This window comes from Temnothorax nylanderi, unplaced genomic scaffold, assembly GCF_030848795.1.
Source record: "Temnothorax nylanderi isolate EJ_2023f unplaced genomic scaffold, tnyl_v1.0 TNYL_tig0158_pilon, whole genome shotgun sequence".
In the NCBI taxonomy this organism is placed as follows: domain Eukaryota; kingdom Metazoa; phylum Arthropoda; class Insecta; order Hymenoptera; family Formicidae; genus Temnothorax; species Temnothorax nylanderi.
In genome coordinates, this window is record NW_027249220.1 from 266,248 (window position 1) to 280,952 (window position 14,705).

A 14,705-nucleotide genomic window follows, 5' to 3' on the forward strand; every position below is an offset into this window, starting at 1 on the left:
GGCCTCAACAAAAAATTTCTAAAGGAAAATTAGTGGATTGTTATAGAAATAAACTGAGAGAATGTCGAAAATGTGGAATAATAAACAGGAAAAGAAAGAAATCTTAGGACGATGAAGATGAAGAAATAGAAAAAGATGCAGAGTCTATTTCTCATGGTACATACATATATTCATTCATATCACACACATACATACACATGCCCTCAACACACACACTTTTTTATATACAAATTATATTATTTTGTAGAAGGTGTAAATAGGTATCACTTCATTTTTCTCCTATAAAATTAATATTTATCAAGTTATTTTAAATAATAAATTCTACTGATAACTGACTTTTATATATATATATATATATATATATATATATATATATATATATGTAGGTCCAGAGGTATGTTCCGGGACTGTTTACGTTTTTTGAAATGTACAGTCCTGGAATATACGCATATATATGTAATCAGATTCAAAAAACTGTCCCGAAAATTGCCGTAGGACATGAATTTTTTCCAGGACAGTCCTGGAAACTGCCAAATGTCCCGGAATATACCGATATAAACAATAAAAGTCCCGGAACATACTTCCGGACCTACATATATATATATGTACATGTATATAACAATTTCTAGTTTTTTTACAGAGTTTATAATAGATATAAATACTACTAACAAGTTTGTATAAAATTTTACAGAGAAGGACAAGTGTGTAACCCATTTTAATTGGCTAAAATATAATACAGCACCATGGTTTTTGGTACAAAATCATTGGGAACATTCGCGAGTGCTTAGACAAGAACGTATTGCAAAGCTACATGGTAACTTACATACGTTATTTGAGGAATGGCCTGTTTTAAAGCAACCACTAGGATATACTTTGGTAACTATCTTTATATAAAAATAAGTACATTTGTAAGTACTTGTACATAAGTACAAAATAAGTACATTTGTAAGTGCGTTTACGTAATATTTTATTTTACAACTTATTTATTATATTTTATTTATATTTTACGACTTATTAGTAGTGGACGTTTTTAATTATGTTTAATTAATGTTCTTTATATAACTGTTATCTAAAATTTATTATTTGTTCCTTTTTACATTTGTCTCTTAAACAATTTTTTTCATAATTAAGAAAAGAATTTTGAAGTTCATAAAAACATACCTAAACATTTTAATGTCCACTTTCAAAAATCTCATCTTTTCAATATTTCAATAATAATAAAATCATCGTTGCTTATTTTATACTATAATTTGTTTCTTAATTAACGATTTTTCACGATTAAGTCTTAGAATAATGCTTTATAAATATATTTGCAACAAGTGCCACCGTAAAAAAAAAAGAAGAGTTATACTCTTGTCATTATTACCTGTGGTATGTCCTCCTCAAGCCAGAGTCAAAATTGATTAAAAAAAAGTTATGAAAGCCTAGTATAGCTGAATCAATTTCAGGATTTATTTTACATATTAAAATTAAGGAATAAAGAGCATCGAGCCGTGACAAGATTTAAGTGTCAATATATTAAAAGTATAATACAAATTACAGGACGTTTCGGTTCCATAAAACATTGAACCATCTTCAGTGTCTATTTTAACGCAACTGGTTGACAAAACTTGCTACATAAACGCTATCGTAATTAATTAAAGTAAATAAAGCACGCAGACGACAACGTTGAAGATAGTTTGTTACTCTCTTGCAAAATTAACACACCAGCTACGATATTGACAATGTCGACCTTGCAAGCGCGCTCTCCACAGACCATCAAATATTATGCGTACGATACCAACGTTGTCGTCTGCGTGCTTTATTTACTTTAATTAATTACGATAGCGTTAATGTAGCAAGTTCTGTCAACCAGTTGCGTTAAAATAGACACTGAAGATGGTTCAATGTTTTATGGAACCGAAACGTCCTGTAATTTGTATTATACTTTTAATATATTGACACTTAAATCTTGTCACGGCTCGATGCTCTTTATTCCTTAATTTTAATTTTTAATTTTGTGAGCCTTTTAGATTATATATTTACATATTAAGGTATACTACTTTTCAATAATACACTACAATAATTTATACACAAAATAAATAATGTAGCACGCGCAGACACCGCACACACGTGTATACATTTCATATTAAAAACATAAAGTTTCTTATTTTTCAGACGCCAGGAGATATTGAAATAGAAATTCAACAGAAAAGAAATAAGGCACTAGAATTGAAACAAACTGTGCAACCATTTATTATCGTCGTTGGTCTAAGTTTAAGACAAATAGAAAGTTATTATGTCGTCGTTGACGATGTCTTGTACAAATTGGACAACATTTTGAAAGCTATAGACACTTGCTTTAAAATATTTATGGTATTAGATGCACAATATCCTACCGAATGTGAATAGGTATGGCTGTTTTTTCAACTATACATTTATAAGCAGCCAACTAAAAATGACAAAGTGATTAAATCAGTCCTAGAGTTTCACGAAAAAATTGATAATGCGTAAATAGTTCAACGATTTCCATTAACACTTAATGAAAAGCACTTCTTTCATTTGACGATGTTTCATTGCCCTTTGTGTACGTTTTCTTATGCTAAAATTGACCTTCTTATTAACCATTTATCATATATACATAAATATTCTTCCAACCGATTTGTTTGTAAACAAAATAGCTGTTATCGAGAATTTTATAAATTAAGTAAGTTTAAAGAACATTTATTAAATAAGCATTCTTCTATTGGTCAGAATATCAGTACATCTTCTTAAAATAAATTTAATTTTGAAAATACAGATTTAAATATTAAAAACGTATGCACTCAAGATGTAAGCAACGATAATAATAATTACCATGATGTAAAACACTACAATGATAATAGGAGCATCGTAATTAGTGATATAAAAGATCAGTTGAAAGAATCAGTGTCTTCTTTCATTTCAACTTTTTATAATGACAAAAATATACATAGTCGTAATATTCAAAAAATAATAGATATAACAAGAGGATTTATAGAAAATGATATAATATTAAGTCTAAAGAAAAATGTAAAAAAAGTACTAAAACAATCAAATATCGATAATCGCGAAATAATTGTAAATATAGAAGAAATATTTCATGCATATGAAAACCCTTTTTATTGTTTAGAATCAGAATATAAAAGACTTCAGTTTTTCAAAAATAAAGGTACTTTCATAGAAGCCGAACATTATGTAATCGGTACAAGAAATATTCGTAAACGACATAAAGAACAATTTTCACTTACACCTGTGAATACGACTGGTCAATTTGTTTCAATTAAAAAACTATTAAATGGATTGTTTAATATTCCAGGATTTTTAACAACAATATTAAATTATATGCACATTTTGTCTAAACAAAATAATGTAATTCATAATGTTATCCAAGGTAAATTATACAAATGCTTGTTGAGACAATTTCCAGCTAATTCTATAGTACTACCTCTTGTTCTATTTAATGACGCTTTTGAAACACAGAATCCTTTAGGTGGACATGCAGGCAATCAAAAAATGGACGCAACTTACTTTTCTTTGCCTTGTATTCCACCACAATTTTCTTCAAAACTGGACAATATTTTTCTCACTTTATTATTTAACGAAAAAGATAGAATAGAATTTGGAAACAAAAGTGCTTTTTTACCGCTTATAAAAGAATTGAAGTATTTAGAAAAAAATTCTGTATTCAAAACTCGTGATAACAAGAATATCTACGTTTGTCTTATGTTAATTACAGGTGATAATCTCGGAATACATGAGATTTGCGATTTTGTAGAAAGTTTTGTTGCTAATTTTCCATGTCATGTCTGTAAAATGTCACGTCATTTATTACGAGAAACGACTATTGAAATCGATGCTCTTTTACGAACAAGAACAAATTACGAAATAGACGTAAGATTAGACGTATCAAAGACAGGCATAAATGAAGAATGTATTTTTAATTGTTTACAAAACTTTAATTTGTTCGATAATCTTGCATTCGATATTATGCCTGATATCTTTGAGGGTGTATGTCAATATGATTTGTCCCAATTACTTTTACATTACATATATGAAGCTAAACTTTTTACGCTTGACGAACTAAATAATCGATGAAATATATTTGATTTTGGCCTCGAAGATGGAATAAACCGTCCTCCTTCTTTAAAAAAAGAAAAGTTAAAAAATTATCGTTTGGGCTTCTCTGCGTCCGAGACAATTTATTTTGTAAAGTACTTTGGATTGCTAATTGGTGATTTGATATCGAAGGATGATAAATACTGGGATTTATATGTATCTTTAAGAGCTATTATCGATATACTCATGGCACGATCAATAACAACTGCAGACATTGAATATTTAAACAATTTGATTACAGAACACTTAGAAATTTATATCAATTTATTTGGAAAAACTTTGAAAGCAAAGTATCATAATGTGCTTCATTATCATCGAGCTGTAGAAAAATTTGGACCATTAATTAACGTCTGGTGTACGCGTTTTGAAGCTAATCCCCAAAAGTTCAAAGCATATGCGCGTATAACGTCAAGTGTAAATTTACCTTTGACATTGATGCAAAAGAATCAATTTATGTTAAGTGATAGAATTTTGAAAGAATTTTCGTTTAAGGAAAAAGTGCTTTTACATGTGACTCTATAAATACAATTAAAAATCACCCATTGTTTTTTAGTTTTCAAAGCTGTTTACCAAATTCATCGTTATTATTAGTGAAATGGCTTAAAATAAATAATTATACGTACAAACCTAATATGACTTTAAGTTTAGGAGTCCAAGATATTTTACTATCGTTCGGGATTATTACAGTTATTACTGTTAATGAAAATGATGAGTTTTATTTTATAATTAACAAATTAGAAACTCTTGGATTCTCTTCTCATTTTTATGCTTATGAAGTGATTCCAACTGAACACTTTTTGCTTTTAAAATCGCAAGATATATGTACATTTAGTTCTTTTCCCTCAGTTAAAAAAATTGGAGATGGTAATTTGTACGTAGTATACGATTAATTATTAAAACTGAAATGTTATGTTTAATTTAAACCATTTCATTAATTAAAGTTTACTTAGTTTATATAATAAAAATGGTATTATTATCTAATTACAAAAGTACATCAATAAACTGTTTTAATTTCATTTACTAATATATGTATGTATGCATTAATGTAAAAGACACACATATGTATGTACACACACACACGTAATAAATATATTTTATTTAATATGCTGTATTTGTACTCTTACCTACAAATTTAAGCTAAAGTTTATTGTAACATATATATATATATATATATATATATATATATATGTATGTAGTATATACACATAATTTAAATATATAATGTTTATATATATTACACATATAAATCATAAGAAAATTAATATCTTCAAACAAAATATTTGGTTCCAGTAATTAAAAATTTTGGTTGCAATAAAGCAGTTTACATTACCAAATGTTTTTGTTCTCCGTAACAAAATTCATATAGTTAAAGATTTTTGGTTGTTATAACAAAAGTATTACGTTGTAACAACCAAACATAAGTAACAAAGATATTTGTTTACAGCAACTAAACAGTTTTGTTGGGCATATTTTAACCAAATTATTTTGTTGTTACAACAAAATTTTGGTTTGTACAACAAAACATTTTTCCTAGTGTGGTCTGAAAATATGCGCGCGGCGGCGAATCAGTGGCGGATCGAGCGACGAGCGATCGGGCTGACCTAGAGATGTCACTGGGTTAGCGTGTCCATGGGCCATCCATAATCCCCCCGATGATACCCGGCGATACACGCTCGCTTTTACAAATTTGTTAACATTAACCAAATATTTTGTCATAATCACTAAAACTTTGGTTGAAACTATTTCACCAAGCCTTGGTTATTATAACCAAAACCTTTTTTCACTTAAATGAAGAGACCGAGACGGAAAGCGTTGATATAGTCGGAAATTCGGCCGTTCGTGGCATGCGCGATAAAACGGTGAGACGGTACCGGAATGTACCAGACACCGAGTCCTATTTTCTTTCGCTCTCGGTCTCGTTTCGACGTTTCCACCCTCCCCCCCCCCGTTTCCCATCCCCCGAGAGACTCCCGCTTTCTTCCCTCGGTCAAATCGAGCCGGATTAACCCCCCGAATGAGACTTCGAGTTCTTCTTTCTAACGGACGGCAGCTGTGGAGCACGTCTTGCTCGGGAGGGAAACTGATTCGACGATTAAAAAATCGGAGTACAATGGAGACAGATGCGAGCCAGAATGAAGATGGTGAAGTGAATAAAAGTTTGGTTGGCTCGGACCGGATGGTAATCAATCGAGGGAGTCCGAATAATATATAATCTATATACCTATATTTTCTTTTGGGGGGGGAGGGGCTCCGCCTCAGGCAGTCTTGAAATAAGAACCGACTATAATAAATACCGGCCTTTGTGGTGCCGCATTTCGAAGGCGAACGCACGGCAACGACGACACGGTCGTTGCGTCGCATCGTGCCGCGTCGTAGCCGCAATGCAGCGCACAACCCGGCAAGAAAAAAAATCGTTCGTCGGCCGCCGCCGAAACTTTGGTGTCTTCCTTCCTTCCTTTCATCCGTCCTTTTGCTTTCGTTCGTCCTTTCCCGTCCCGTCTCGTCATGTGTGTATTGAAAAACAATTGGTAGTCAGTCGGGGTTGAATCGGTGAAATGCATAATTGTGGAGTCGAGCGTACTGTCGGGGCTCGGTCATCCCTATTTTCAGTCCGATTCTGATTGGACGTGCGAACGGGGAGCCTGGCGTGTTTGCGCGTCCAGCGTTTACTCTCCACGTAATTTTTCTCTTTCGCACTCCGTCGCTTCTTCGTCCTCCCTACCCCGCCCGCGGGTCCAATTGGGTTTTCTAACTTTCCGCTTTTCATAGTTAGGTCGATTTTCGCGCCGAACTTCCCGGCACAACCGAGCGATTCCGGATCGACGTTTTCCCGCACGGGAAAACTGTTGACGTTGCGCGATCGGATTGAATCGATTCGACCGAACCTGATCGCCCTCAGCGAGAACGTCACGACTGGCGTAACGGAGATGAGTTACGGGATGCGACCGATTGGTATGACTTCAGATAAAATTTGACATTTCTTCAGACTTTTTGTTTCTCGTAGTTAAATCGATTTTAAGGCATTTTTTCGGCGCTTTTGCGGATTTGCGTTATTGAAGTATCCAGACCGAACGAACGAGTGCGAACGAGCACGAATAGACAGTATACCTTCAATGACGAACGAGCGACGTCGCCAGTCATTCATTCGTGTTTGCTCGCGCTCGTTTGCTCGACCTGGATCCGGCTATAACGGACACGAGGCGCGAATAACGCCGCGAATCCGTGACTCTCGACGAAGGTAAATTATCCCGGCGATGCCCGAGCTGATTATAAGTTTAGACAAAAATAACGGATACCACGAGGTATCCTCTATTTTTATCTAAACTTATTATATCCTTTATTTATACTAACACATACACGGGCGAATATATACGTGTATGTGTTAGTATAAATAATAGCAGGACACGATCGAACGTAACGTATTAAAGTATTTACTGCGGTAAAAGAACGATAGGTACACCGCCGGCGGTAAGTCGATCCGCGCTGTTTCGCGTTGCGCTCCTGTATACTGTATAGTTTCTTTGTAATAAGTGAAATACGAACATGCTGCATTGTATCCAACTTGCCCCGATAGTAGGGTAAGTTGGCTATGCGACAAAAGTCTATGTTAACCCTAATCCCTCCACACATTTCTTCCGCTTAACTTAATTTCTCCAACCATGCACTTTCGTGTCCCACGCGTTTTTCAGTATGTTAATAGCTTTGAAAAATTCCACAAAAATTATTATAATATCTTTATACCTTCGACTAAAAACCAATGTAAAGAAAATTTGGAAATTATTTATTTAAATATTTTTTACAACAATTATATGTTGGAAAACACATGTTACGACTTATTTTATTTAAAAAATCATAACTCACGAACACATTGACGAAATTTAATGTTTCAGCGCGCAAATTAAAGCTAAAAGTAGTGCGAATGAGAAAAAAAATGAGATAATGATTAATTAAGTAGGAATACTTAATTTCGTCGCGTCAAATTTGGTAATTTTTAAATGGTACAGAAGGACTTTAAGAATGTTAGAAAAAGAATTTCTGAATAAGAAAAGACAAATTTAAAGTGTGAAAGATATTTTTTATGTAAAAAAATTATTTTTTTTTTAATCGTAGCTTCTCCCCACCTCTTCCGTCTGCCTCTGAGCCATAATAGTCCTCTGTGGAATGTCTAATTTTTTTTTAACGACAAAAATATTTTAAATACGCTTAAATTGTACACAAAAATACATTTTTATCGAAACAAAAATTCTCACTTACCTACACACAACACTGACGTAATCCTCCATGCACTTTCGTATCCCAACGCGATTTTGGCTGTTTGCCGTTTCGAGAATAAATAAGCTAGGGCTTTGAAATTTCTACCTGATGTTCCCTACTATAACAACTTTTTTTAGGGGTGGAAGGATTATCCCACGGCCATTGGTTTTCCGGAACGAACGACCGTTAGAAACGCGTGGGATACGAAAGGGCATAGTTAGAGAGATTAGGGTTAAATTAATGAAAACGTAATAGAAACACAAAACGGGTAACAGATATGTACTTCTTGATAAAGATTGTATCTTTTAAAGTTACTTTATAATGATCAAATAGCAAAATGCTGTTGCTGAAAAACAATTGTAAACTATTTTAGATGTAGCTTTCTTCAACATAAAAATATTAATATAAATATTTAGGTATCTAGCGTCTAGCATTGTAGGTAGTAAATCACATACTCACACAGGTCTCATGCGCGCGGCAACAACAAATCTAGATATCAAATAATCTAGTCTAGATATCAAATAATTAACATGATACCCTATAAAAATAATATTAAATAAAAATATAATATAATATTAGGTAAAAGTATCTTTGAAGAAGAGAATCGTCTTTCAGAACTACCCCTCGTTTTCGATCTCTCGCAAAATCGCGAGAGCCTCGATATTTTTCGTCCGGGAGGAAAAATCGATTCCGCGTGTCGGCCGGCGAAATCTCTTTCCGCCGAGTAGGACATCCGGTGATTTTTTTCTTTTTTTTCGGCACGCCCGGGGGGGGGGGTGCCGGGTTGCGCCGAATGCATATTTCGTCGAGCAGCCGGCCGGTCTCGTCTCTCACCCCCCGCCCTCACGGTAATTTCCTAAATGTCCGCGCCGCGAAACTCAGCGGGCCGCAGTGCAGCCAGCCAAGCCGAGCCAGTGACGCCCTGACCTTTCGTTTCTCGGTCAACGATCGTCCGTGTGTCTGTGCCCGCGCGTGTATATGCGTGTGTGTGCATAGATGTATGCGCGCGATACGTGTATCTGTGTAATAACGAAAATTCGCAGACGTTTCGAACCACAAGCCGTCGCTCTCGGAATTCTTAAAGAGACGTCCAATTTAAGGGAAGTCACTTCAACGAGAAAGTAATTTGTATGAGAATAGAAATGAAGTTCGCTATTTCGAAGAGCAAGCGGTAAGAACAATCTTCGAGAGCGCTAAAATTCTTTAATTACCGGGCGTTAATTACCGCACCGCCACGCCGCGCGCCGCGCCGCACAGTGGGACATTTTGACGATCTAGGCGCTCAAAAGTCCAAAAATAAACTTTTTTAAAAACATTTAGCGCTATAATTATTAAGGTTCAACATTTGCAAAAACAAATTTCTTTACGCTTTATGACGCCTACAGCGGATATGAGAGAGGTTCAAACTGTTCACTATCGAGCGAGTGAACCGGATGCTCGGCGTGTCATAAGTATCAGTTGCTTTTATTCGCCGATTTTAACCAAACAGCTGTAACCATAATTATTACACCTGACACTATGTATACTCCATGATTAAAGGTAACTAAACACATATATACACTTTTGTTTTAGTAATCCTGATGGTTCGTTTTTTATAGATCAAGATACAGTTCAGAAAATGAAAATTTGATATATATCTTGCCAAAATGTAAACTTTTATATTGTTATAGCACAAAATAGCGGATTGATCTTTTCATAGATAGAAAGTAGAAGTATTTAGGTCTTCAAAACATTAAAGACATTTTGCGATTTTTTGCGATCTTTCAAATAGTGCGTGTTTTTGTAAATGTATGTGCCTATAATACGATCTGGCACGCGCGCGCCGAGGCGCACCGTGTAGACTTTTACTTTGTTATACCATAAAATAACGGATTGATTTTTCATATATCGAAAGTATGTAGAAGTATTTAAGTTTTCAAAACATTAAATTTTACGTTATGGCTGAACTAGTCTGTACTGCTGCTGTACGGACAGCTCTGCCGCGGAGTGCGACTTAACGATATTAGTACCGTGATCGGTGTTTCGATGTCTCCAACTATTTCGTCGTATCTACGTTATAATTGTAGGGCCCGGATGTTCGGGCGATTTGTCGGGTCGCGCGCGGAGCACCGCTGCGTGCGAGTTGTATGTGTAACGATCGTCAATTCTTCTCTGGCGCGCGACTGCTGAACGTAAACATGTACGCGCACGCACACAACTCGCATGTAGCGGTGCTCCGCGCGCGACCCGAGAAATCGCTTAAACATCCGGGCCCTAATTATAACGTAGATACGACGAAATAGTTGGAGACATCGAAACACCGATCACGGTACTAATATATCGTTAAGTCGTACTCCGCGGCAGAGCTGTCCGTACAGCAGCAGTACAGCTCCATGGTTAGCTCATCCGAAATATTGCCGTTATTACGATCACCCTCTCTCTCTCAGGAAAACGTCGAGAGTGAGGCGAATTCTAATGAAAGCTGTGATTCAGATTTAGAGTAATATGAAAATATTATGTCAAAGTTTATGTTTATGTTTACATTTAGTTTATGTTTAGGTTTAAATTTATTTCAAATTTTTTTTTTTTTAGAAAATTACCTTTGTTCATAAAATCGCTTTTTTATCCATAAATAACTAATAAACACACTACTTTCTCATTCAAAAACGTTTTCTAGTATCATTCCACGTCAGCTTGAACGAAAAAAATTACAAACTGGAGTAGATATTTTGTTTCAGATTTTTGAGCGCCTAGATCGTCAAAATGTCCCACTGTGCGCCGGTCGGCGTTCCAGGATATCTCTGCGCCGCGAACCACGTCCTGCAAATTATTCTGCGTATCTTTGTCTTTATCCTCGGACACGGGACGCGAGGGAGGAATTTCCCTTTTTCCCCCTTCCCCTTCGCATCCCCCGATGCCTTTCATCCCTTTATATGCGAATTCTACGTCGCTGTCGAGGGGGGGAAGGCAGATACACGGATGACTGGAATTTCTAATAAGCGCATATGTACTCTCCGTTTAATTTTGGCATTCGCTCACCCTAAGAGAGACGTACGCGGAATTCGCGGGTAACGAAATCATAGATCACCCGGGGCCAAAATAAAGGGACGCGCACGCTCTCGTGGATGGAGTGTCGTTACTCGACGAGGGGGAGAAGCGGTGAGAAGGGGATCAAATCTAATACGCGGAAGAGAAGGGATTCTGCGGTGACAAAGTTTTCGCTGTCGTGGCGAAACCGTCACCGCAAAACTGCGTGTCTCGGGGACTGAACGTGAGAGAATAAACTTCACCGATGTAACCAGTTGTTCGACATTGCGGCACCCTCCGGTCTCACTGATTAAATATGAGGGATTCATACTTTATTATCTATTATTATTAATTATTTACTTCTATCGCATGCATTAATTTGTCTTCGTTACTCCTAAAGCTACAATAGACATCTCTCTCTCTCTCTCTCTCTCTCTCTCTCTCTCTCTCTCTCTCTCTCTCTCTCTCTCTCTCTCTCTCTCTCTCTCTCTCTCTCTCTCTCTCTCTCTCTCTCTCTCCCCTCCCTCCCTCCCTCCCTTTTCCCCTCTCCCCTCTCCCTTCCCTCGCTTTCCTTCTCTTTTCCTCGTCCCTCTTTCAGTAGTAATCCGCAAATAATGAGCTCGTGGTCCCCGCGCATTTGTCAGCGTTTCGCCCTTCATTTCCGACACATCCTCGTTCAATCAATCGTGCTGTACGTGTGCTATGTTACAGAGACGAACGATGTTCCACGAATGAAGGCTTCGCGCTATCACTCCCGTAAACGCTCTCGCCAGTCCGTCATCATCCGTTGTCAGTGCTTTTCGTTGTCGGTCTGATCTCCGCGTCGTGACCGTCGTCATTATTGCGACGCGGTGTCGCGATAATATCCCTTCGCGAGTTTCTTCGCGATCGAGCGCACGATTCTAATTGAATAACTATCAGAAGTATCGATAAACGGGACGGGAGCACGTCGACAGAGAGAGAGAGAGAGAGAGGGGGGAAAGTGTTGCGCGGCAAATACCGTTGAAAAATCCCGGTGAGTCTAAAAAAGAGAAAAATCCTAATTCGCGATTTGTTAATTCGCTTCGCTCCACTTTCCTTTTATTTAATTTTTATCGGTTTTTGTTTTCCCAAACAAGCTGGACACCACCAATTTTTTTAATTCATTCAAATCAATTCAACGAGCATTACGCGTACGAATCGTACCGCTTGAATTAAACGTTAGATTGAACGCAATTAATATTCGATTGTTCGAACTTTATGTTTAAATTGAAGCCAATTACCGCACTCGGGATTCGCTGAGAACCTTGGCGGCCTTGTTTCCGCTGCTAATTTGCCTCTCTATTCCGACATAGAAACTTGTATCGGCGCTCGCTCGTGGTGCCACTCGCCACCGTGCGACCAATAAATTCTAATTTTACGACGACGTTAATCGCGTCCTCGTGCGTAAACTTCCGCGTGCGACGACGTTCCCGTGGACCGCCGCGCCGCTCCCGTGTGACCGAGCGTACGTACGGCCACGCACGGAACACGTAGAAGGAAGTTGCTAATCAACGTGGACCTTCGTGTGGTGACTAGAGAATACTATCATCCTACTAATCCATCCCCCTCCGCCCTAAACGTGTATAAGACGGGGAAAGAGAGATAAAGAGAGAGAGAGGGGGGGACTGAATCGACGCGCGTATTGAACACGACCTGCGTGCATGTATAAGTGTTCGTATTTGATATTTGCGACGGCCCACGTGAGGAATGAAACGTTCCTGCGCTTAGAAGCCGAATTTATGATTTGCTAGATAAGAAACGAGCAGTTTCCGATGGGGATTAACCCTATCCAATTCTCCGTCGCGACATTTTTGACATTGTACATCGTAATACACGGACAGAAGAGTAATTGAAAGCTACACGTGGAACGGTTTTCTCAAATAATCGCTTTTTAATATTTTATATCAAGTTATTTGCCCATGTTCATTCATGCTGTATATACGCAAAGCCCATTTTAAACAATCTATAATTCAGTCAGATTTCAAGATAAAGTTCTATTTATAATTTCATACGTCGTCCATTTTTATTATATTTTATTCACGCGACTAGAGAATTCGTTCGTAAACAAATCCTATTCAGGGGTTTGAATTTATCGTAGGAAGTACGATGTAATTCTTTATTTTTTTGCAGCTGAGGAGGCACGATGTCGAAAAATTCAAGTTCCTGGCGGGCCGGCCCCGGCAGACTGGAGGCCCTGTTGGTGTTGAGCCTGTTCCTGCTTCTCGTCTTGCAGCCGGATCCTTGCCGCGGATCGCCGTCCCACCGGAGGCATCACGAACATGAGCTGCACGCCGCACAGGAGACGTCGTCGGACGCCAGGAGTTCCAGGTCGAGTGAGGAGCTCCCACGACCGGCTGCCGTTACCGGCCACCCTGACGACCCGCTAGTAGTGCACACCAGAAATGGCATGATCCGCGGCAAGTCCATGGTCGCAACAACCGGCAAGCGCGTCGACACCTGGTTTGGCATTCCCTACGCCCAGAAACCCATCGGTAAGTCTCGCAATGTTTCCTAATCAACGAGAATGGTACTTTTCTGAATTACAATAGCTTTACTCGCAAATTTCACGTTACAGGTCCGCTGAGATTTCGCCACCCGCGGCCGGTCGAGCACTGGTCGGGCGTGCTGAACGCGACCACTCTGCCGAACAGTTGCGTGCAAATCTTCGACACGGTATTCGGCGACTTCCCCGGTGCCACCATGTGGAACCCGAACACGCCGCTGAACGAGGACTGCCTCTACGTGAACGTGGTGGTGCCGTATCCCAGGCCTAAAAGTGCCGCTGTGATGGCATGGATATTCGGTGGTGAGTTCCCATGATGAGAATCCATCATCTCGATTCTCCCGCGCCGCAGAGCGCGATTTCGCTGACAAAATCTCCGTTTCTTACACGGATAGAGATAGCTCCAAAGAATTCTCGAAATTTCCTTTGTTTGAGAAACACATCTCTAGCTGTCACTCTTTTTCAGGCGGTTTCTACTCCGGCTCGGCTACCCTCGACGTGTACGACCACAAAACTCTAGTATCGGAGGAGAACGTGATCTTGGTGTCAATGCAATATCGCGTGGCCAGTCTTGGCTTCCTGTACTTCGGCACGTCTGACGTACCCGGTAATGCTGGTCTCTTTGACCAAATGATGGCCCTGCAATGGGTGCGCGACAACATCGCCGCGTTCGGCGGCAATCCCGAGAACGTGACGCTCTTCGGCGAGAGCGCTGGCGCGGTTTCCGTGTCCATGCATCTCCTCTCTCCGCTGTCCAGGTATGTTTTACTCCAGCATCACCTTAATATACGAATTATATAACTTA

At 38.3% G+C, this 14,705-nt stretch overlaps 1 protein-coding gene across 3 annotated transcripts in view; it reads left to right on the forward strand.

Moving 5' to 3' along the window:
* Nucleotides 1–14,705, forward strand: part of LOC139777687 (acetylcholinesterase) — a 43,222-nt gene that overhangs the window by 22,222 nt on the left and 6,295 nt on the right. The window contains exons 1-4 of one of the 3 annotated variants that reach the window (XM_071715250.1): nucleotides 11,900–12,391; nucleotides 13,528–13,889; nucleotides 13,973–14,203; nucleotides 14,367–14,658. In XM_071715250.1, the coding sequence (XP_071571351.1) occupies nucleotides 13,541–13,889; nucleotides 13,973–14,203; nucleotides 14,367–14,658 (872 nt within the window). In that variant the 5' untranslated portion in view covers nucleotides 11,900–12,391; nucleotides 13,528–13,540. The other 2 variants (XM_071715251.1, XM_071715249.1) reach the window with 2 other exon arrangements.